General features: G+C 36.5%; 1 protein-coding gene across 1 annotated transcript in view; it reads left to right on the forward strand.

Moving 5' to 3' along the window:
- The window catches only part of LOC122814238 (dynein axonemal heavy chain 5-like), a 3525594-nt gene that overhangs the window by 3416682 nt on the left and 84430 nt on the right, over positions 1–24482 (forward strand). Inside the window, exon 109 of the mRNA XM_044086840.1 lies at positions 10266–10478. Coding sequence (XP_043942775.1) covers positions 10266–10478 — 213 coding nt within the window. The remainder of the gene's footprint in view (positions 1–10265; positions 10479–24482) is intronic.

Genomic DNA, 24482 nt, shown 5'->3' on the forward strand with positions numbered 1-24482 from the left:
AAGAATTATGATCAGATCTCCGATTGTGACCTAGTATTACGTTTTCTCAGCATGAATAAGATTCACATGTTCAGCTTCACTTGCAAGGTGAATTTCTTGGCATTGATGTCTCAAGTACTTAATAACATGGTTACAATTAGAGACCCGATCTTAATTGCCTCTGTTAGCCAAAATCCACACGACATGGTTAAACTGGTTTAATGAATGCCTGACATTTTATAAAGCATTATCTGTGCATGATATAAACATTACTTGCCTCTTGATGGATCCTGTTCTAAAACACCATTTTTTTCTTTGAAGGTGATGTATTTAAACACGTGAGAGGAGTAGCACTGCATTTGTCACTTTTGTTCTACATCACTGGGAGTCCAATATATATTTAAATATAACTTCATAAAATACTTTTATTGTATTTACTTAACATTTAACAGTTATTTAACATTTGTTGACTGGGAAAGTCCGACTAGGAATGAGGCTATTTTCAGTGGAGCCCCGGGGAGAAACGCTGCAGATGCATATCTTTGGATTGTGAGAGATGGCTCATTAACACGGGCTACGCTTGATGTGGAGCTGATAGATTCATCACAACAAAGACTATGCTGTGGAACAAAATCAAAATCATGTACATGTGAGGGAGAGCACTCTAAGGCTCTGTCGAAGAGAAATCTTGACCAATGGATGGGAGATCGCAGATATACCCCAGGATTACAGTGTCACTGTTTCGACAGAGGCACAAAAAAATGGGTATAGCTCCTCCCCATCATTAAAGGGGGTGGCGAAAAACAAAAACTATGGGCTAGGCTTGTAAATGCCCTCGGGCAGATAGTCTAGTATGAACCTATGAACCTATGAACTATGAACCTATGAGAGGAAGCCAGAGTACCCTTAGGAAGCCCATGTGATCACAGGGAGGACATGTGTCCACACAGAAGGCACCCCAGCTGAAAATCAAACTGGAGAACCTGTTGCTGTGAAGTGACAACATTAACTGCTGCACTACTGTGCCACCCATACTTGAAATTATACCTGCGTTATTTGCATGATATATTTACCTTATGGGCAGATTTAGTAAATGAACTGTTTTCATTTTTTGGGTATTTAAAAGCACTACTGACATTTTAAAATTTTCTTTTAACTGGTTCTTCTCAGAGATTACTTTTTTGAACATGAGCCTTTACAGAGCTTTGAGTGACATTAAAATGTTTTCCACTATCTATAGAAAATCTGTTTTTACTAATTCTTACACTGAAATTTTACTACTTGCCACCCCTTTGGCAAAAAAGCAGCAGTTAGCAAAAATGTGAGAGATATTATCAGTAACAGAAAATGAAACACCATTTATCTACAAGACTAAAAGAAACATCATGAATATTCTAGAGTCTGATGCATCTTACAGTGTAAGAGCAATTAAAAAAGGAAGGTTAAGGTGAGGTAGCTGCTCCCATTGTGGATACAGTTATGAAGGAATAAATGTGGTTGCACACAATTATCCTGGAATGATCCTAAGCCTAGGGTCTACTAACTGCAATATTTCCGGGGTAGTACATACTGCATGATGCTCCTCTTGCAATTCTTTCTATGTAGGCAAGGCCGGGAAGTTTTTAAGACAGTATTGTTGTAGTAGTAAAAAGCAGGATTCTAACAATGGACTTTATAAGCATTCCACAGTTTGTCCTTATTTTAGTACATTTTTATTTGTATTGTAGAAAAAGTTACTAGATTGTCAATGGTGGTTGGTAAGAAAATACCTTGGCATATAATGGTCATTTGTGGCAAATCAGACTCAATGCATGTTACCAGTCCAAGCTTGAATGACAGTGTTTTAATAAAAAAGTGTTTTAAACATGAAGGCTGAAAAATAACATATTTTTTGTTATACAATTGATTCATGAAAATGACATTTTGCTTCGTGATGTTTTTTTTTTTTTATTCTGCAGAAGTCCTGGCAGAATTATATTGGACAAAACCAATAAATTAAACATGTTAGTTAATTGATTCCATGTACTTTGGACTGGTTTTAAGTTACTAGTATTTTGGATTTTACCAAATCTGAGGGGTTTAGAGTATTTTATTAGTTTAAAAAATGAAACTATAACAAACTACTTGCTGCAAATGTAACAACTGACTTGCTACAGTTAAAATACCACACATGAAGAACTTCAGCACTGACTACAAATACAGTATGGGCATGCATTTCCAAATGCTGGTATTACATCAGTGCACAATTAGCATATGCCAATAGTAACCCCTTTGTACCACCTTAGCTATGCCTCTGACTGGTCCCAAGCCAGCTTTCCTTGGAACCTTGGATGGTGCATGAGACATTATTGTAAAGCCAACAACTGATGGGCACCTCCTCAATTTTTCACGTTGCTTTATATGTTTCACACAAAACATCAAAACTGAATATTTTTTCCAGCTGTGTTGTGGCATGTGTTCATTTACTGTTTATTATTTATCTCCAGAGATTATCAATCAGACATTAAATAAATACTGAACTATGATTGTGGTAGTTTTCATCAGTCTTTTAGTACAAGTTTCCTGTGTTTACGATACTTTTACTTAAAGTATCACTACAAACAGAAACTGAAAGAAACATGCATTTTGTTATTGTCATAAAGTTTTATACAGTCCAAACCTGCCAGCAGTATAATAACTACTTATTTCTCATTTTACATTTTTTTCTAACCTTGAATGCACTCATGGAGGTGAAAAAGCAGTCATGATATTGTTTACTTGGAAAGCTACTTCTTGCCTAAAATGTACTCTTTAGAGTCTGAAAATCTTTATGTCACCGGGCATTGTAAATAACAAAAACAACTATATATACTCTGCTATGTGCATTTCTTCGAAGAAATAAGCATTCAGATGTAATAGGTAAAATTATGTAAGAGCAAAGAAGACAAATTCCTGATGAATCGTGAGATTTCATTCAGCTCCATTGTGGTAAGCACTGAGGAAGCTGACTAGGAAAGAAATACCACAGAAGTGAAGAAATTGCGGAGTCATTTTTTAAATATGAGGAAGTATTGAACTTATTCTGCAGGGAAGAAGGGAAGAACATTCAGTATGTGGGAAGAAAATGTTTAGGCATAGTTGTCTTTTAGTTTTTCTGCTGTTAGTGACATTCAGAACCAGGGCGTAAAGTAGAAGGAAATCATCACAAAATGATGTCAAAGAATCGATGAAGAAATCTGCCAGCGTTTTTGAAGATCGTCCAGATTTTCAAAAAGTCTTCCATACACACACTGATAAGTCATTCTTAAGTTATCGAAATTCTCCTCATGGACCTCAGTGATGCTAAAAGCTACTTTAGCAGCATCTTCATCAGTACCTGCATTGAGGTGTTGTATGCCAGGTCAAAAGGTTTCAGTAGTAGTGGAGCCTAGTACACCAATGATAATGTTTGTCAGTCTTGGCCCATCATTCTGACATGTAATTTGTCTGCTGAAGCATTTTATCCCTACTCTGACAATAATTCCTTTGTCAGGGTATTACATTAAACTGCGTGTATGTTTATGTGGTTTATATTTTGTTATTTTAGTTATTGTTTATTAATATTTAATTTCAAGGTGTATACATACATATATTTATACACTCTTGTGCATTTTATTTATTATGTATTGATTACGTGCACTTTAGTGTGTTTTAGCAGGTTTTGTGCATGGCTCTTTAATTTTTGAGACGTACTTTATTAGTACACTCATTGATTGGTTAAAACATTTGAATTTTTGAGCGGAAAATTTTTAAAAAATAGCTTGGACTGTCTGTTCGTCTTTTCTGAAGAAGTCTTCCGATTCAGGAGGACGAAAACGTTGTTGGTTTTTTAATAAACAATATACGTTAAAAAGTACGTTGCCTGGTCAGTTTTGGCAGCTTGCTGCGTGGAGTCTGCTTTCGCTTTTGCTGTTCAGTGGTTGTTATTATTTTCTCGTTTTCTCTTGGTCTGTGTATTATGGCGACTGGATCTCCTAGCAGCCCTGCGAGTCCAAATTTATTTGGTTCAACAAAAAACTCAGACTCTCCTTCCCTAACTGACTTGTTGGGACTGCTTACACAACGTTTGGATACGTTAACAAACCGTTTGGACTCTGTAGACAAGAGGCTTAATGTTGCGACAACTAACAATGGATGTTTTAAGAATTTTAACTCGCTGAACTGGCAAAATTCTAAGCCTGGCACATGTGAACAGATGGGACAATGCTCCATTTCTGCATCTATTCCCCCAGGCCAAAATGCCTGTGAGACTGGACCTAGTCTTGAGCGTATAAATAATGATAACCATGGAAATGACACTGGGCTTATTGGCGTTCTTTCATTATCGGCTTGGTTGAACAATACGGGTAACCTATCTGCAGGATTCTGCCCGAGTTTGGAACGACCGGTTCAAGTGCTTAATTCTCCAGTGGGGAGCACACAAGGTATCATGGATAAATTGAAACATTTAGACTTTAAATTGTTAAAATTGAAAAAACTTCAACTAGAAGTAATATACTTTAAACAATGTCTAACTGAGAGATTAGTGCCTAAAGGACTGCGTTACTTTCAGTACCCGACAGGTTTACTTCCTGACTCTCTTTTTCACAAAGAACTATTAAACCTGTTTAACCTTTCTGGTTTTCCGTTGATGTAATTAATGATTAAACATTATTCCATCCAAATTGAGAACATTACAGTTGAAGTTAATGAACTTGACAATGATATCAGGTCTAATCCAGATTTTGTGAGATATAAATTTGATTATGAGAGAGTTTTTACCAGCATTGATCAGCTTTTAGAAAAATTAAAGCAAAATAAAATCAAGAAATTAAATAGAGATCGTACAGCCTATGCTAATGGGGTAGCATATCCTAAGCCCCATTTATCCCAAGTATGGCAGAATAAAAGCAATAATAACATGAACGAACTTGGCCAGATGAACTTGATTAATTCTCTGGATAACTCAGGTGATGTTAACACAGGTCTGGACTCTAACGTAGTTCAAGAACCTGAACCACTAAGGCGCAGTGAAAGATTACAATCTGTTAACAATAATAACACTATGCAACATCCCACTGAAGTTATCAACAATTATGTTGATATGCAGGGTTTTCAAAAAGGAGCCTCAGCCAAGAATTAATCGAAACCACAATGGTCTCGGAACCAGGGGAACAGATCCTGGAACAACAGGAGGAAGAGATAATTGATGTCTTCCCTTTCCCACTGGACAGTCATGCTGTGAAACCATGTGTATTAAAGAATGTCAATGGTGACTTTAACATTTATAATTTTTCGACAATCACTATAGAAGCTGACCTGGCGGAACATTTAGCAAAGGGTAACACCTTTGTACCTAGCAAAAACATGACTATTGCCAAAACTTTGTTGGACCTGAAATGTTTTGTGAGGAAACTAAACCTTGCTTTTCTTTTAGGTAATCAGTATACATCTAATGTTCCATTTAAACCATTAAGTACTTTTAATCCTCCATTACACCCCTTATTGCGTGTGTTCGAAGGAGTGTGTGAGCTTGATTTTAGAATGTTTAAACTGGTTTTGATGTCCATACATTTTATAAAGCATTTTTTCTGGCATATATACATTCTGATTATGATCAGATCTCCGATTGTGACCTAGTATTACTGCTTTTCTCAGCATGAATAAGATTCATATTGTTCAGCTTCACTTGCAAGGTGAATTTCTTGGCATTGATGTCTCAAGTACTTAATAACATGGTTACAATTAGAGACCCGATCTTAATTGGCTCTGTTAGCCAAAATCCACACGACATGGTTAAACTGGTTTAATGAATGCCTGACATTTATAAAGCATTATCTGTGCATGATATAAACATTACTTGCCTCTTGATGGATCCTGTTCTAAAACACCATTTTTTTCTTTGAAGGTGATGTATTTAAACACGTGAGAGGAGTAGCACTGCATTTGTCACTTTTGTTCTACATCACTGGGAGTCCAATATATATTTAAATCTAACTTCATAAAATACTTTTATTGTATTTACTTAACATTTAACAGTTATTTAACATTTGTTGACTGGGAAAGTCCGACTAGGAATGAGGCTATTTTCAGTGGAGCCCCGGGGAGAAACGCTGCAGATGCATATCTTTGGATTGTGAGAGGAAGCCAGAGTACCCTTAGGAAGCCCATGTGATCACAGGGAGGACATGTGTCCACACAGAAGGCACCCCAGCTGAAAATCAAACTGGAGAACCTGTTGCTGTGAAGTGACAACATTAACTGCTGCACCAGTGTGCCACCCATACTTGAAATTATACCTGCGTTATTTGCATGATATATTTACCTTATGGGCAGATTTAGTAAATGAACTGTTTTCATTTTTTGGGTATTTAAAAGCACTACTGACATTTTAAAATTTTCTTTTAACTGGTTCTTCTCAGAGATTACTTTTGAACATGGAGCCTTTACAGAGCTTTGAGTGACATTAAAATGTTTTCCACTATCTATAGAAAATCTGTTTTTACTAATTCTTACACTTAAATTTTACTACTTGCCACCCCTTTGGCAAAAAAGCAGCAGTTAGCAAAAATGTGAGAGATATTATCAGTAACAGAAAATGAAACACCATTTATCTACAAGACTAAAAGAAACATCATGAATATTCTAGAGTCTGATGCATCTTACAGTGTAAGAGCAATTAAAAAAGGAAGGTTAAGGTGAGGTAGCTGCTCCCATTGTGGATACAGTTATGAGGGAATAAATGTGGTTGCACACAATTATCCTGGAATGATCCTAAGCCTAGGGTCTACTAACTGCAATATTTCTGGGGTAGTACATACTGCATGACGCTCCTCTTGCAATTCTTTCTATGTAGGCAAGACCAGGAAGTTTTTAAGACAGTATTGTTGTAGTAGTAAAAAGCAGGATTCTAACAATGGACTTTATAAGCATTCCACAGTTTGTCCTTATTTTAGTACATTTTTGTTTGTATTGTAGAAAAAGTTACTAGATTGTCAATGGTGGTTGGTAAGAAAATACCTTGGCATATAATGGTCATTTGTGGCAAATCAGACTCAATGCATGTTACCAATCCAAGCTTGAATGACAGTGTTTTAATAAAAAAGTGTTTTAAACATGAAGGCTGAAAAATAACATATTTTTTGTTATACAATTGATTCATGAAAATGACATTTTGCTTTGTGATGTTTTTTTTTTTTTTATTCTGCAGAAGTCCTGGCAGGATTATATTGGACAAAACCAATAAATTAAACATGTTAGTTAATTGATTCCATGTACTTTGGACTGGTTTTAAGTTACTAGTATTTTGGATTTTACCAAATCTGAGGGGTTTAGAGTATTTTATTAGTTTAAAAAATGAAATTATAACAAACTACTTGCTGCAAATGTAACAACTGACTTGCTACAGTTAAAATACCACACATGAAGAACTTCAGCACTGACTACAAATACAGTATGGGCATGCATTTCCAAATGCTGGTATTACATCAGTGCACAATTAGCATATGCCAATAGTAACCCTTTGTACCACCTTAGCTATGCCTCTGACTGGTCCCAAGCCAGCTTTCCTTGGAACCTTGATGGTATGAGACATTATTGTAAAGCCAACAACTGACGGCACCTCCTCAATTTTTCACGTTGTTTTATATGTTTCACACAAAACATCAAAACTGAATATTTTTCCAGCTGTGTTGTGGCATGTGTTCATTTACTGTTTATTATTTCTCTCCAGAGATTATCAATCAGACATTAAATAAATACTGAACTATGATTGTGGTAGTTTTCATCAGTCTTTAGTACAAGTTTCCTGTGTTTACGATACTTTTACTTAAAAGTATCACTACAAACAGAAACTGAAAGAAACATGCATTTTGTTATTGTCATAAAGTTTTATACAGTCCAAACCTGCCAGCAGTATAATAACTACTTATTTCTCATTTTACATTTTTTTCTAACCTTGAATGCACTCATGGAGGTGAAAAAGCAGTCATGATATTGTTTACTTGGAAAGCTACTTCTTGCCTAAAATGTACTCTTTAGAGTCTGAAAATCTTTATGTCACCGGGCATTGTAAATAACAAAAACAACTACATATACTCTGCTATGTGCATTTCTTCGAAGAAATAAGCATTCAGATGTAATAGGTAAAATGATGTAAGAGCAAAGAAGACAAATTCCTGATGAATCGTGAGATTTCATTCAGCTCCATTGTGGTAAGCACTGAGGAAGCTGACTAGGAAAGAAATACCACAGAAGTGAAGAAATTGCGGAGTCATTTTTTAAATATGAGGAACTATTGAACTTATTCTGCAGGGAAGAAGGGAAGAACATTCAGTATGTGGGAAGAAAATGTTTAGGCATAGTTGTCTTTTAGTTTTTCTGCTGTTAGTGACATTCAGAACCAGGGCATAAAGTAGAAGGAAATCATCACAAAATGATGTCAAAGAATCAAAGAAGAAATCTGCCAGCGTTTTTGAAGATCGTCCAGATTTTCAAAAAGTCTTCCATACACACTGATAAGTCATTCTTAAGTTATCGAAATTCTCCTCATGGACCTCAGTGATGCTAAAAGCTACTTTAGCAGCATCTTCATCAGTACCTGCATTGAGGTGTTGTATGCCAGGTCAAAAGGTTTCAGTAGTAGTGGAGCCTAGTACACCAGTGATAATGTTTGTCAGTCTTGGCCCATCATTCTGACATGTAATTTGTCTGCTGAAGCATTTTATCCCTACTCTGACAATAATTCCTTTGTCGGGGTATTACATTAAACCAAGAGTAATGCAAGATAGTATCTAAGTCAGTACCTGCCTCAGACTGGCTTAGGTCTGTGAAGAGGACAGTAAAGCTTCACAGTTATTTGGGAAGGAGGAATAAAAAGGATAAAGACAACTTCTGATTATTGTAGTTAGGCTGATATTTTTCCATGAGGCAAATCGATTTACCTACCTCTCGTTATTCTGATAAGGAAAGTTTTTCTTCTCAATCCTCATGGACTTTGCCATAAGACATTTCCTGTCTTGATGCTTTTAATCATCTGGAAGATTTTTTAATGTGGCAGAAAATGCTTCTTCCCCCCAAAAAAGATAAATAGAAATTATGAGATTACCTGATGCAAAGTGGATATTTTCCCCAGTATATTTTACTATTAAGTATTTTATGTTGCCTGGCTGACCTTTCCCCATTTAGTTAACATGTTTACCCCTATCAAAGCTCCAATGCTGAGCTTGCCTAACAGATCATGCATGTTATGTACAGATCCACAAAGATAATCACATCTAAAGTTGTGACTGTAGTTTTATTTAGGAACACTTGCAAGCCAGTGGACATTCCACATGGCCAATAAAAAGCAATGATGTACGATTTTTCCCCTTCCTATACATTTAAGAACACTCACTTATAAACATTTCAGAATTATCTTCAATAGCTAGTTTTGTAATTGTTCGCACATGTCATTAACAAAAGAATGCCCCTCGCTTTCTTGCAATCATTTTCTGATATAGTTATCTAAAGAACATGTATGACAGAGCTTCAGTATAAGTTATGTATAGTGTAGGTTATAAATGTCACAGGACCACTTAAAGATGTTTAATGTCATTGAATAAACAGACCAATTTCTACTAATAAATTCAGATGTTTATGTTTTGTTTCAATTACTTCGAAAAGGTAGCAAGAAAATTAACATTAATTGTCAAATTAGTCAATTAATTAAAACTTTATTACAACCAAATATAGCTATAGCATAATTCATACATATTCTGGGATATTTCTTAGTAAATTAGTTATATGTTTGTGCAAAACTAAAGAGTAAAGGAAGGTAGAAGGCAGCAAAGATAACTGTAGAATATCCATGTTTCTTGTGTGCTATTTTCCACTGGATATGAAAGTGTAGCATAAAACTGGATGGTAATGCAGCTGAAAATGTTCTAATGGCTTTATAAAGCTTTTTGTTTCTTATTATTTTTGATTGCTAGTCAGTACTCACGTAGCACAAGTTTCTATTTCCAAGAGCAATAGGTGAGCATAGAAGGAGTTAGAAGCTTTATTCAGAGGCTTGCAATCTGCAAGTGGACAGTACTAGAATAGAACATAGGTAAAGCATGGTTCAAAGCTACTTACTCTAAAATGCAAATAACTCGGAGCAGGTATTTTCCAGTGGTAAAACATTAACTTTATTTTATTTCCATGTAACAAAGATGATGTGTAATTGTTTCATCATTTTATTCAAAAAATCAAATAAACAGTATTGTCCATTTTTAACAGCATTTCTAACATTTCTTATCTTTCCTAAGGCAATAAAGAGTGTGTTTGAATCAGAGAATACCTTGGGAGACCAGCTGTCTGCTGCTGTAATGTCTGTTGCCCATGATTTATTCCTCAACCGTACTCCAAAACATTGGTGTCAAATAGGAGGAAGTGTAACTCCTCCTTCAAAATGGAGTCCAACAACCTGGATCAGTGAGTTACAGCAACGTGTAGCACATTTTGAGAAAATTCTTCACTTGGTAAGTGATTCTTTACAAGTATAATTCCTTTATTAATTAGGTTGGATAAAGTAAATACATTTAGTATTTCAGTTACTTAGCCCCCCCGCCCCCACACACACACATTTTTCTGATTTCTTACAGTACTTCATTGCAAGAGATATTTTTCTTTATTCTGACAAAATGCCACTCTCACCACTTGACAGTGTCTGGATTAAATATTAGGCAAACAGTAATGCAAGGCCCAACCCTGCAGGTGGAAGGCTTCTTCACCTGTGGAAAGTCTGTTCTTTCCCTAACTTGTCTACAATGGAGGACATTATTGGGCTTAGAAATTGGGCTATCTCTTAAATTACTTTGTATTTGTTTCACTATAAGTACATTAATATTTTGTTTTATATATTTTTAATGTAAAATAGTTTCTCTGCATAATGTTTCATAGTTGCTGTAGGATAAAATATTCTACATCCATAATGTATATTATATAATTATTTAAATTTTACATGCTGTCTCACACACACACACACACACACACACACACACACACACACACACACACACACACACCAAGTTTCATTATATACAAGACTTACAGATACACAAGTAGAGAGAGGCAGTTTCTCACACCTGATCATGAAAGCTTTAGACAGCTGAGAAATGCCACAAAGAAATTGATACTCCAAGACAAAAAAAAAACTACTATCATATACTCCAGTAAGCCCAACATAAAAGTCCACAAAAATTCTGGTCAGGTATAAATAGCCTACTCCACCCAGGGCACTCCAAAACTCCTACTCCAGCTAACTTTACTCAGAAATCTCCCAGCCAAATTGTTAACTCCTTTAATAGATTCTTTGTGGACACAGTCCAATCACTAGCAAGTACTCTATCTCCAGCCAGCATCTCAAATACTTTCTCTCAAACCAACATACCTCATGTCTTACAACTACAACCTGTACCTACCTCTCTCATCCATTCCCACCTTCATAAAGTAAAACCATGTACCCCCTCTGCTGACCTCCTTCCAGCTGAATTTCTGCAAATAGCAGCTAGAGTACTCGCCTACCCTATCTCCATCTTAATTAACAGAACTATCACAGAAGGGTATATACCAATCCTCTGGAAGGTTTCACATATTATCCCTCTACATAAGGGAGGTAACTCAGATGAACTCACTAACTTCCGTCCTATAGCTCTACTTTCTCCTTTGGCTAAAATCATGGAGAGATGCATTCACCAGCAACTTCTTGATCATCTCCTCCAAAATAATCTATTAGCTGACTGCCAGCATGGCTTTAGGCCTTTTCATAGTACTACAACTGCACTCCTATCCTTCTCTGACTCTATTAATAAAAATTGAAACAACAACTTGCTCTCCTCTGCTCTCTTTCTAGACATCTCCAAAGCCTTTGACATGGTAAATCATCATTTAATGTTAGATGCACTTACTTCACTTTCAGTTCACACTCAGGCTGTCAAATGGTTTAAATCCTATCTTGGAAATAGACAACAAGCAGTCCTCTGGGACAACAGCCTATCTACTCTACTTCATATCTCCCTTGGAGTTCCACAAGGCTCTATTCTGGGGCCCCTCCTCTTTCCTATTTTTATCAATGACCTGAAAACATCACTACCCCAAACCACCTGTATTCAATATGCCGACGACTCAACATTAATCTGCACTGCAGCATCTACTGCTGAACTCCAGTCTAACACGCAAAAAATGTTTACCTTAGTTGAAAAATGGTTTTCCAAACTCTGTCTCCTCCTTAACCCAAAAAAAAAACAAACTTTTACTATTCACCCCTACCCAGAAGTCTCCCTCCATAGATTTCACAGTTATATCAAACAACGGCACTGTAATAGCACCTGACACAACTACCAAACTATTAGGTGTAACAATTGACCATAATCTCAACTTTGACACTCACATTAACCTTACCATCAAATGAGTGAATAGAAAACTTGGTTCCCTCTATAAGCTAAAACCCTTCCTTACACCTACAGCCAGGACTACTATTGCCCAAACGCACCTACTATCCACCCTTCTCTACGCCTCCCCAATTTATACTAATCTATCCAAATACAATCTAAATAAGCGGGCCACATCTTACAATAACATTGCTAGATTTGCCACCGGATCCCCTTTCCATACTCAGCACTGTCAAAACCTAAAACAACTAGGATGGCTGGAACTCCAAAACCTGATGCTCTTTCAACAATTAACTATCACCCACAAAATCCTGTGGCATCCTACAAATATTCCCATTCTGTCTAACCTGATCAACCCATATAAAAATCTTAGTACCCTACACTCAGCAAATAAGCTACTAGTTGCAACCCTTAAATCCAACAACAAGTCTGGCAATTGTTTATTTACTAACTCTATTGGAAATTATTGTAATAAGCTTCCTAGTAAACTAACATCCCTCACATCTACTCCACTTTTCAAAAAGCAATTAAAAACCTTCCTTAAGTCACAATGGCTATGCCTATGTACTAATACCAGTTGAATCTTACTTATCTCTATTAACTTGTTTCTAATTTTATTAAGTTTCTGTGTTAAACCTCTGTGCTTAAACTGTTTGAACATAGTCCTGTATTGATCTTTGTAAATAGTTAGCTCTTTGTTCTTTGCCTACTATGTTTAATCTTTTCTCATGTAATTTAAACATACGCCTATCTATAAGAGTGTTTTTTTATGTACAATATTTGCTATATAACTAATGTGGAGCTTTTCTCCCTGGACCTCTACTGAAAATGGACATATATCCAGTTAGACTAGCCCGGTCAACAAATGTAAAATAAAATAAAATAAAAATAAAATAAAAATTCATACACACCCACACAAAGGCATATGCATAGGTACAGAAAGACTCATACACATATACACTGAAACACACACAGCCTGTAATTACAACCCCTTTCTTTACTATCTTCACCTCCCATATGTCATTGTCATCAAATGAAAAAAAAATACTAGTACTACATACAGTGCAAAGGGATGCATCACCCATACCTCTCAACTTGTCCTTGATTTTGCTTCATATTTCTGCTGTCCCTCAAAACAAGAACTCTGTCTCTCTCTCTCTCTCTCTCTCACACACACACACACACACACACACACACACACACACACACACACACATACACACACTTCCTTCTAATGCAGTTAACTGCATAACATGTATTTTACTTATTTTCCCACACTCACTAAATATGTTTTTTAACTACTGCAAACAGTGAGAGGGAAAGAAAGATGGCAGCTCCTTGCAACTGATTATTGCAGTTACGTTTCTTATTGTTTTAATGTTTTTAATTAATGCTGGCTAAACAGGATCCGTTTAGCAAGGGAGAATATGATGCTGTTTGCTTTTAGTTCATGCTTCAGAGGCTCACAATTTGCAAGCAGGCAATACTTGAATCAAACATAAATAAAGCATGATAGTAGCTTCTTAATCTAAAATGCAAATTCCAAGAGGGGGTTCTTCAGTGGCAAAATATCAAGTTTTTTTTATTTCCATGTTAATGTGCTACCTTGAAGCCTTGGACATGATGCAGGGTTCTCCCTGACATTGCTACCCTCTTTTAGGGTATCTGTTCTCTAAAGGGTGTTGCAATCACCATCAGCCTATTTGCTACTCCATGGTCATGGAAGCTGATTTCGCTGTTCAATATGTTAGTGGTGGTAGTCCATAACACCACTGCATATTTTTATGCATACAGTAACTTCATCTATCCTGAGACAGTTATCAAACATTTTGTAAGGTTGATCCAAAATACCTTTAAACAAATTTACAACTCTAATATAAGTGAAAATAATAGAAGTATCATTTTGATTAAAAAAGTCTTTAAATGGTATTCATGCAACACTTTAAATTATGTGTTTCCTGTGTGGGGTACAGCTCCTGCTCTATCCCCTATGAAGGCGGCTTTTCACCCTGTACTTCAGTACGTATCATAATGTGCTTTGCGGTCAGCACACTTTGGAAGAGGGAGATGATTTCCTCCATGTAGTGCAACCTAACCTGAACAAAGGGCCACTACAAGATGTGGAAATTGTAACCAGTGTAGATCAATTATAGAGGAAACTGAGTTAATTTTGGATAATATAAATAGGACTTTTATAAAGTTTGTTAAAGGTAATTGTAATACTCCTTATGTGATTTACTTGGCAAAGTGTTTAAAATGCACAGCATATTACACTGGAAAAAGGGAGAGAGCATTTAAAAAGAGAATTTATGATCATGCATAGAGTATAAGGAGAAAGGATGCCAATAACGCCTTGTATAGGCATGTGGAGAAATATGGTGATGAACATAGTTTCAGATTTGGGATATTGGAACATGTAAAAATTAATATAAGAGGAGGTAACAGAAAGAGATAATGAGGTGAAATTGAGTGATGTCTTGGTATGAAGAGGTGTTCAGTTACAAAGAAATATGTGGCAATTATATACAGATGCGCCACAGATCCAGGTCTGAATGATAGTTGGTTAAAACTGCTCCATAGAATAGGAGAGCAAAAAGTAAGTTTACTGGCTAGAGTAATATTGCACTAAAACCATTGTTATTTTAATGAACATTTTTAATATGTTTTTAGCAAAGTATTTATATTTAGTCAAATTTATTACATTTATTATATGTCATTATATAGAATATAATACATATATTAAGTTATATTTATTATTAACTATCATATTTATTATAGGTATATCATAATATTAAAAATATAATAGATATTTTTGTCCATTAATTATTTAAACCACTCATCAAATATGAGAATAGATGGAAGCAAGTAATACAATTTAGTTTGTGAGTTTGATAATATATTTACATTAAGTGTATTGTTAGTATGATGTTACATTTTATGAATATTATTAGTTCAATAATGATTTTTATTAGGTTTAGTCCCAACACAATAACATTATCATTAAATAGTTATTATTATCATTAATTATTATCATACATTTGAATTGTATATACTTATATAATAATATGTTTATATATTTATTATTTATAGTTAGGAAAAGTGTGGATACAGCTTTAAATGCACCAAAGGAATTTGGTGCCATAAAAGTTATTTAAATGCTGAGATACTGTGGCAGTTAGTTCTGAAGAAGCCTACGTTAGATAGGTGAAAGCGCTTAACTCATTGTAATCAGACGAAAAGTTTTCTTTTTTATTGTCATTATATGTGTGTAAGTTGTATTAGTAAATTAAAGTTTTAAACTTTTGATCAGCGTACTGCACTGCGTTTCCTCTTACATCTGTTGCATAGAGAAGATAGCGCAGTAGCAGTAGTACATTATTGGCAACGTTGTACTTGGTTCGGTTCTTGGTAAATTTGGAGAGATTGCGGTAGTTTTGAGCATATGTTCCATTTGTTAGCTGTGTAATATTCCTGTGGGTATAAACTGGCAGGTGATTGCTTAGTGTATTAGGGAGGGTACCTGAGGAGGTAAAATTTAGATGAGTTGGTAACTAGAATCCAATCCAGGATAGATTGTTGGGAGTTATTTTTGCTATGTCTTGTTGGTGTATTGATAAGTTGAGTGTATCCAAAGAGGTTTGTGCTGCCGATCACTGAATTTGTGAATAAAGACTGCCAGACAATGCTTACATCTCCCAGGAGGATAATTTCATACATCTCCCAGGAAGATAATTTCATTTGTGATTGTATCTGTCTATTATCCAAGACAGTATGTTTTCAAGTACTGGAATGGTCAGTCCTAGGGGGATATATAGCACAACAATGCATATGCTCTTGGCTCTATTAATGTTTAGGAATGAAAGTAGAATTTCTGCTTTTCCAAAAGTTGTTATTGTGTCTGTATAGGGAGATACTGTGAGCATATCTGGAAATATTATAGCTATTCTACTCACTTTTTTATGTGTTCTATCTAGCCTAATATTATATCCATGGGTAGTATTTCAGGATCTTTTATTTCAGGCTTTAGCCATATCTCAGTTGTGGCTAGGATGCTTGGGTGGTGTTAAGATGAACTGACATTTTTTAGTATTTTGGGGTTACAACAGTGGAATGGGTTATAGGAAATACGCTTGAAGACTTGCAGTGACTTTGGCTTGAAATAATGCTGCAGTAGCTGGTGAAACAACTGAGATAAGGGGAGGACCAATCAGGTACTTCACTGGAATGCAGTTACCCCCCTCCCACATATGGTTTACCACCAAAAACAAACAATCAATGAGGTAGAATGTTTATGGATACAAAGAAAAGGCCTTCGAACTCTATAAATACTTGACATGAGTCACAACATTTCATTTTATGGTAATGGGCTTTTACTGCCTTTCCAGGGATGTTTTACACTGCTAGACTAAAATGCTCTAAAGTGTCAATTTAGCTTCACTTTCAACAGTAAAGGCTTGTGGATGGGGGTGGGGAATCCCTCCAGCAGATTCAGCACCGCAATACAGAACACACTAATGCATAAATGAGGGAAAACAATTAAGTTTAGTTTGAGTCTTGGAAATTGCCTTAAATAGATTTTAACTCATATTGTTTCTTTTGAACATTTGCAACTGGAGGTGAAATTCAGCTGTACAAGAAAAGTTCCTTTGGTAGTGTGATTATGTTAACTTTTCAGTAGCAGTTGTCAGACTTAGTGTGTGCTGCTGGATGGAAAGGAATACTGTAGATTCCTCCGCAGGAGAAAACAGCAAATACAGCAGACAAAAGAATAGTTTTAATGAACACGCATACAGTATTTCTAGAGTGCAAAAGGCCTGGTCTCTGCCCACTCTACCATCTTTTACCAACATTGTGGTCAAAGCTAATAGAGCAGTTAACTGCAACCTTCTGTCTGTCTAGCCTGAATGGTACACTGACTTTTTGAGACAAGTGGCTGGCAACTTTAAAAAATAGGGTTCCTATTATATGATCGAAGATGAATTCTTTCGAATGCGCCTTGATCGAACGTGAAAGCACGAAATGGCATATAAGCGATTTCATTCCCTGTGAAAGAAATTGTTTTGCTGCCTCTGTTACTTTGCCATTTACGTCACTGTAGTGTGATCTTGGAGTTGGTATATTTAAGTAGGGGGTGTGGGGGGGTGAAGCCCCCCACTTTATGTAATGTTTTAAAGTTTTGTTTTTTTTTTTTTCTTTTATGGAACAGCAATTTTTTTCCCTTGGAAAAAAAAAATCGCTGTTCTAAGTGTTCAGGATTGTAAGCTTTCTCTTACATGGGTTCAATAAATCAGTGATTTAATATAGACCCAAGAAAATAATATGCACACAAAAAAGCCCCTGTTCATTGAAAAACATTGTATCTAAGTCTGTGCTTGCTGAAGTGATGATTGGTAATGTTTTTTCTCATTTTCCATTGCACTGGCACTACTTGTAATTTTGTAGCAAAGTCATTCCTATTCAGATAGTTTCCTTTGTTATCTTTGAATGTGTAATGGCTTTGGGCCATCTGCCTCATGCTCAGCATTCTTCATTATATTTACTGCTGCTGTTGCTGTAATACTAATCTCTCCAAATACTGATTGGGCAATCTGCCTTCTTAGCTTATCACTCTTTTGGCCACCACCACCACACATTACTCGCTTTCATGCAAACTGCAGTTAATTTTACTTCAAAATCTCTCGAGTTGCTAAAGCTCTTTGGTTTGCCTTCTGTTAGCATAAGCAATGGAATAATGTCCTGAAAATCACCTTACCTTATCCAAACCCTCCAAATCACCCCCCCAAAGTGCGCTGACCTCATTATTCCATACCTCAGCAGTTTATGTACATTCCACTAATACTTATCTTACCATTTCGGTTTACATTCCTGCTGGTAGACTGCTTTCCTCCTGTACTGTATTTTTCTTGAGCTCATCCTCCCTTTCCTTAGTTCCCATATGTCTAGTGCTTTTATCCATAACACAATGTTCCCTTATCCAAAACATCGGGTATCTTGGCCTATCTTGTCACTTCCATTATTTTTCCAGCCTTTTACAAAAGTCTGTTCCGCGTAGTTTATTTATGCAAAAATACTATAATATCTTTGTATATAAGATGCAGCTATATTCTCTTTATTATTATATTTTTCACATGATATTCATACAAACAAGTCATTTAAACTCAGTATGTGTAGAAATTAACCAGATAATCAATGGAAACAGAAATTACAAATGCAGCTAAAGCACAATAACAATGGTTTAACTCAATAGTCACTTCAACTTTTAATAAAATAATTGCATTTTGCCCTACCCTGGAGTTTTGTCAGGATTAAAATTAGAAGCTATTGTGGTATGGGCTGAAAAATTAATAGTTTTATTATCTTTTACATAACCAGTGAGAGAAGCCATTTTATTATATTTTAAATAACTAGGTTGTGGAATTACAAAAAAGCAAATACACATAAATAATAAAAAGACAGTATCCAGAGCTTGTTTTACTTACTATATGCTCTTACTCACTGGTCTGCCCAGCTGACATACATGCATACATATCAACCCTATGCACTGAGCTGGTGACTGAAAATTTGTCCCAGTATAGACTGACATAGGTATGCATAGGTGCTGGAACCATAGGGCGAGGGGGAGAGAGCACCCCCCCAGGGAGCACCCCCCCACACACTTTTACAGCTGCAAGACCCATAACAACATGTAGTTTTTCTTTTAGGACCCAGTGGATGACTCATGCATGCACAGTGCGCTAATATAATTTAAACACAAAAGTGCGCGTTAAAACTCTCCACAGCATTGCATACCTGCTGCCAGAGTCAACACCCGGTAAGCTGGCTGGTTTTATTCATTAAGTGGAGAAAGCTCCGTTTGTATTTTTCTGCTGCAAGGAAGCTACTCTGCTGTAAGGAAATTCTTCTGTATTTTTATGCTGGAAGCGTTTGTATTTTTCTGCTGTAAGGAAGTTCCATTTGTATTTTTCTGCTGTAAGGAAGCTCCTCTGTATTTTTACGATGGAAGCATTTGTATTTTTCTGCTGTAAGAAAGCTCAGTTTGTATTTTTCTGCTGTAAGGAAGCTTCTCTGTATTTTTATGATGGAAGCGTTTGTATTTTTCTGCTGTAAGGAAGCTCCCTTTGTATTTTTCTGCTGTAAGGAAGCTCCGTTTGTAGTTTTCTGCTGTAAGAAAGCTCCATTTGTAGTTTTCTACTGTAAGGAAGCTCCGTGTGTGTGTGTGTGTGTGTGTGTGTGTGTGTGTGTGTGTGTGTGTGTGTGTGTGTGTGTGTGTGTGTGTGTGTGTGTGTGTATTTCTGTGATATTGCTGCTATGCTTCACTATAATGTGTGTAGAGAAACACTGCCTAGTGGATACAGCAACATTTGCAATTTGTTTTGTTCAGTTCTGTTATTACTATCCCAAATATAGACATGTCTGATGTACCACATATAGAGAATCTTGAAAGCAAGTCTGGTAAATAAGCTAGTGTTACAAAAACTAAAATTGGTTGTGTTTTCTTTGTCAGCACTTTGCACGGCATTGTACATTTGGTTATCCATTTACTGTAAGGCTGTACTTTTACAGTTAAAATACCATGCCTTAATATTCATCACTGCAGTGTACTAATAAGCAGCAAAGAGTTTAAATACTTTTGAGTTTACTTTATGATAAATCAAATGCAGAGTCACTGCAAAAACATAAGAAGTACCATTAAAGTTCCTCAGCTTGGCTTGCATCTGTTTTTTCCTGCATATGATATCACTTTGCAGAACTATGCCTGGTAGCACTAGCAGTGTTTAGTGAAAAAGCACAGAAAAAAAAACATTCTAAAATGTCATTACCTTGAAATTAGTGACTTTAGAATCTAATCAAATATAAAACAATTTCCTTGAAGAATGTCTACTCTCCTGTTTGGAAATTACTGACTGTGGCTGATGGCTGCATTTGAGAATACTGTTCACACTGTCCTAAAGCAGAGTTCCCTTAATTTCCAAGATGATGGAAGAATTTAGAGCCAATGACATTTAAGATACTCAATTACACAGATATGATCCACTAATCCTGCATGAATTGTAAGAAGTACTCACCACTTATAATGATGCAGTAATATTTAAGGTGAAATGCTAATCATTCACTTGAAATAATGAATTTTCCTTCTGAACAGTAGATAATAGTGGATTCCTTGGGTATGACCCAATATTTTTTTGTTTAAGATATTTATTACAAGTGTGCCTCATACTGCACAAAAATGAATACTACATAAAACTAACAAAGATGATTTCTATCATAACATTGCAGAAAGAACACCTCATAGAGTGTTCTAAAAAGTTTATATAATAGTGCAGGATGCTGTTTTTATGTGCTGCTCCTTTTAAGAAAACTTCATTTGGTTTCTATGCATCCACTTAAAACATTAAGACGGAAAAATGCAACACTGGAAAAAGAAGAGTGAGAGAAAGTTAATGTTTTTCGGCTATTCTTGCTGATTGCCCTACAGTGACGGTACCCCTCCTGTCCTCTGGATGGATGGCTTTTTAAAAAAGAAAACAAAATTATATTGAATTATACAATGACTCCCCCCCCCTTTAATATTCTAAAACATGCACGCTGATTGGTCAGCATGTCCATTGTAAATCTAACTTATACTAATGGAAAAAGGTCCAGTCGCCCAGACTTTTTCCATTAGTATAAGTCTTTACTTTTTTTGTGTTAGGCAGCTTTGGAGAATGGAAGAGCTCCGTTGCTGTAATCTCGCTATGTTAAACGATTTTAACATAGCGAGATATCTTAAAAAAAGCAATGGAGATCTTCCTTTCTCCGTTCCTTTTTTAAAGTGGTTTATGTTAAACGGTTCCTTTTGGGGAAGTTGTTTCGCTTAGCGTTAAACTCATTTCCACAGAGAGATGCAGCTTTTTAGTAGAAACAGACATCTTTTCTCTTCTCCTGCTCTTAGAAAGCTGTTTCGGCTATGTTAAGCTCATTTAACATAGACAGCTTTTAAAAAGGAAACGGAGATCTTCCTTTCTCTGTGGCTTTTTTAAAGATATCTCACTATGTTAAACTCGTTTAACATAGCGAGACAACTTTAAAAAAGAAACAGAAATCTTCTTTTCTCCGTTGCTTCCTCCACACACAGCTCTGATGTACTGCGTAAGAATACACATGTGCAGTACATCAGAACTGCTCCAGGATACCGGACAACTGTGGAAGGGCAGCACAGAGGCATTATACAATGCCATTATTTAAGAAAAGTAAGTATTTTGTTTTCTTAAATAATGTCTCATTATATCTCAGCAATTCCTGATATACCTGGGTGTGATGTAATCCTGGATTTACCTATCGTTGTTTTGTATTTACCACTTTCAGACTTTGCCCTCACTGACCAAAACCACAGCAAACTGCAGTAAATCAGTGACACCACACCAGAATTGGGTGTGTAACCTTTGGCACCTTGCTTGAAGCTAATCATTTTTGGCTCAAACTGTGGTATCATTCTGGGTGACAGTAGAATACTGTTCAGGGCTAGGGTCATACCTGCCTGGGCCACATAATCTGAGAGTTCCATCACATCTCTTTTCATGTATTCCAAGGAGGTATGTCTCCGATCAATCACACCCACATGGACAATGCCAGCAGAGCATGTATCTGTACTTGTTGTGGAGTGACCCTGAGTGCATAAGTGTGTATGGATCCTGGCACCTAATAGACAACTGACTGTCACCTTCTCCTTGTTCAACCTAGTGAATGGGACATCAGTGTGCCTCACAATTGAGTCTCCTATGATTAATACATTGGGCAAAGTGATTTACCTTAAGGACCTGGGTTGAGGGGCAAACTCTGGTGGTGACCTATTTGTTCTGGGGTTGGTGTTTTGTTGTGGTGGTTCAGTGTGTTTCTGTCTTGGGGGTCTCTGTTGTTTGGGCCAATTTTTATTGAGAGCCTTCACACAGGTGGGTGTAAGGTTTGTGTTTCTATGTGTGGGTTGTGATGGTTGATGTTTTGGAGGGCTGTGTGTTCTTGTGTTCTATGTAGTGAGTTGCAGGTGTTGACCTTCTCCTCTTGACCAGCTAGTCCGGTCTTGGTTGGAGCATGCACTGCTTCCAGTTTGGCGATATAAGTGCATCTCTCACAGGTATGAGTGTTGGAAGGTAAGTGGAGAGGGTTGCCTGTGTACATTAAACAGTTGCCACACTGTCTCAGAATGCCCAAGTGCAAACAAGCCGTAATAGGCAGGAGAAAGCACAGGAGTACTCAACCATACCAGGAGGGGTGGTTATAGCTAATAAGTACTGGTGTTGTTCCTGTGTAGGAACAGCTAATGCTGATAGCACCTAAGTGTTCATAGGTTCATAGGTGCATTTAGCTGGCTGGTCAAGGGTCAAGTAGCCTAGCTAACAAGGTTCTGGCTTACCACCCATGAAAGACATTTCCTGTGCCCCTATTTCCAGCAGAGCCACAGAAGTGATCCCCAGGGTGTAATTCCTATTTCCCATCCACTCATCAAGATTTTTCTTGAAGAGTGCTAATGAGGACCTTTGCTTGACACTTAGATGGGTAGCTTGTTCTCCAGAGTATGGGAAGTCACTGTGGGACAGGAATCCTATCCCTCCAACATGTTCCTGTTTATTGTGGTGGGACTAGGTTTGGGTCCCTAGAGCATGTAGCTTGGAGGGATTTGGGATTTCTTTAGGTGTAGCATGTCCAACAGCTCTTGGGTTTAACATTAGCTTTATATGTTAGGCAGAGATCTCCTGTGCTAGGCAATATGCTACAGAGTAAAGCTGGAGTTTTGAGACAGTTTAGTGTAGGGCATCTGTTTGAGGCCAATAATCCTCTTTGTGAGGTACTTCTGCGGCCATTCCAGCTGCTGCAGATTTGTGGAGGTACATTCCAAAAGGGGCATTGTACTCTATAATGGGTCTAATGAGTGCCAAGTAGATGGGAACAATGACTGCTTTTTCTGGACGAGAACTCTCTTGTGATGAAGTGTGCCACATAGAAGGAGTTCCTAACTACTGTGGTGATGTGATTATCAAAAGAGAGATTACTGTCCACCTGGGTCCCAAGGTCTCTTATCAAACATTTGGCATTAAGTAGACTGCCATTTGTGTGGTAAATCATGGGTACAGAGTTTTTACCAAAGGGGATGACAATGTATTTTTTAGCATTGAGCTTGAGGCCATGCCTCTGACAATTGCGGGCATCTGTCCTTAAGTGAAGTCTCTACTGCAGGATGTCCACATCATTTGGGACTCCGACTAGGCTCCTAGTTTGCAGTCATCTGTGAAACTTTGTTAGCCAGAGGCCTTCTTGTGTTAGCCTGTACTCGTGAGAAGTAGATATCAAACAGAGAAATCCCAAGATTGAACCCTGTGGTACTCCACTGCACCACTGGTGAGAAGTCAGATTTGGGAGTCTTACAGTGTGGGTTCTGGTCATGAGCCAGTTGGCAACCCATCTTGTGACATATAGGGATTTATACATAGTCTAGTGACTTTAGCTATAATTCCAGAATGGGGATTGATATTCAATAAATTAGATATCGCTGAATATAGATGGATCATTAAATTGCATGCAGACACAAAGCCAGGTTTAAACAGTATGATTACTATTAAACCTATAGTAGATTTCAGACAGAAGCAGTACCACTAACAAGAGTAGTAATAAAAAGTATAAATTAATAATAATAAAATAATAATAACAAAAATTGATATGTGTTATCTAATATTAGATATGTTGATTTATGGTTTTTATGTTTTGTTAATATTTATGTATTTGTATATTTATGAGTTTTTTATTTAAAGTTGTGTTTTTAAATTTTAATTGATGTGATCTTAGATGGCTTTTTATAGGTCGACTGTGTCATATGGTTGTGTTAATTAAATATAAATATGTGTGTAGAGTTAATTCATTGTTTTAATAGCACTGAAGAAGGGTTATTCCTGAAAGCTCTGTTTGTTTGTTATTAAAGTGAGTTTTTCTTATTCGCATTGTTTTTTGGATATTCAAATTGGTGAATATAGAAGAGATAAACCTATTGGTTGAAGTTTAGCTTTCAGTAATGCTGGATTTACCCACAGTTGTCTTTGTTTGGTCACTCGAGCTTCGCTCACA

Source organism: Protopterus annectens, chromosome 1.part1 (genome assembly GCF_019279795.1).
Source record: "Protopterus annectens isolate FY-2018-M chromosome 1.part1, PAN1.0, whole genome shotgun sequence".
NCBI classification, from domain to species: domain Eukaryota; kingdom Metazoa; phylum Chordata; order Ceratodontiformes; family Protopteridae; genus Protopterus; species Protopterus annectens.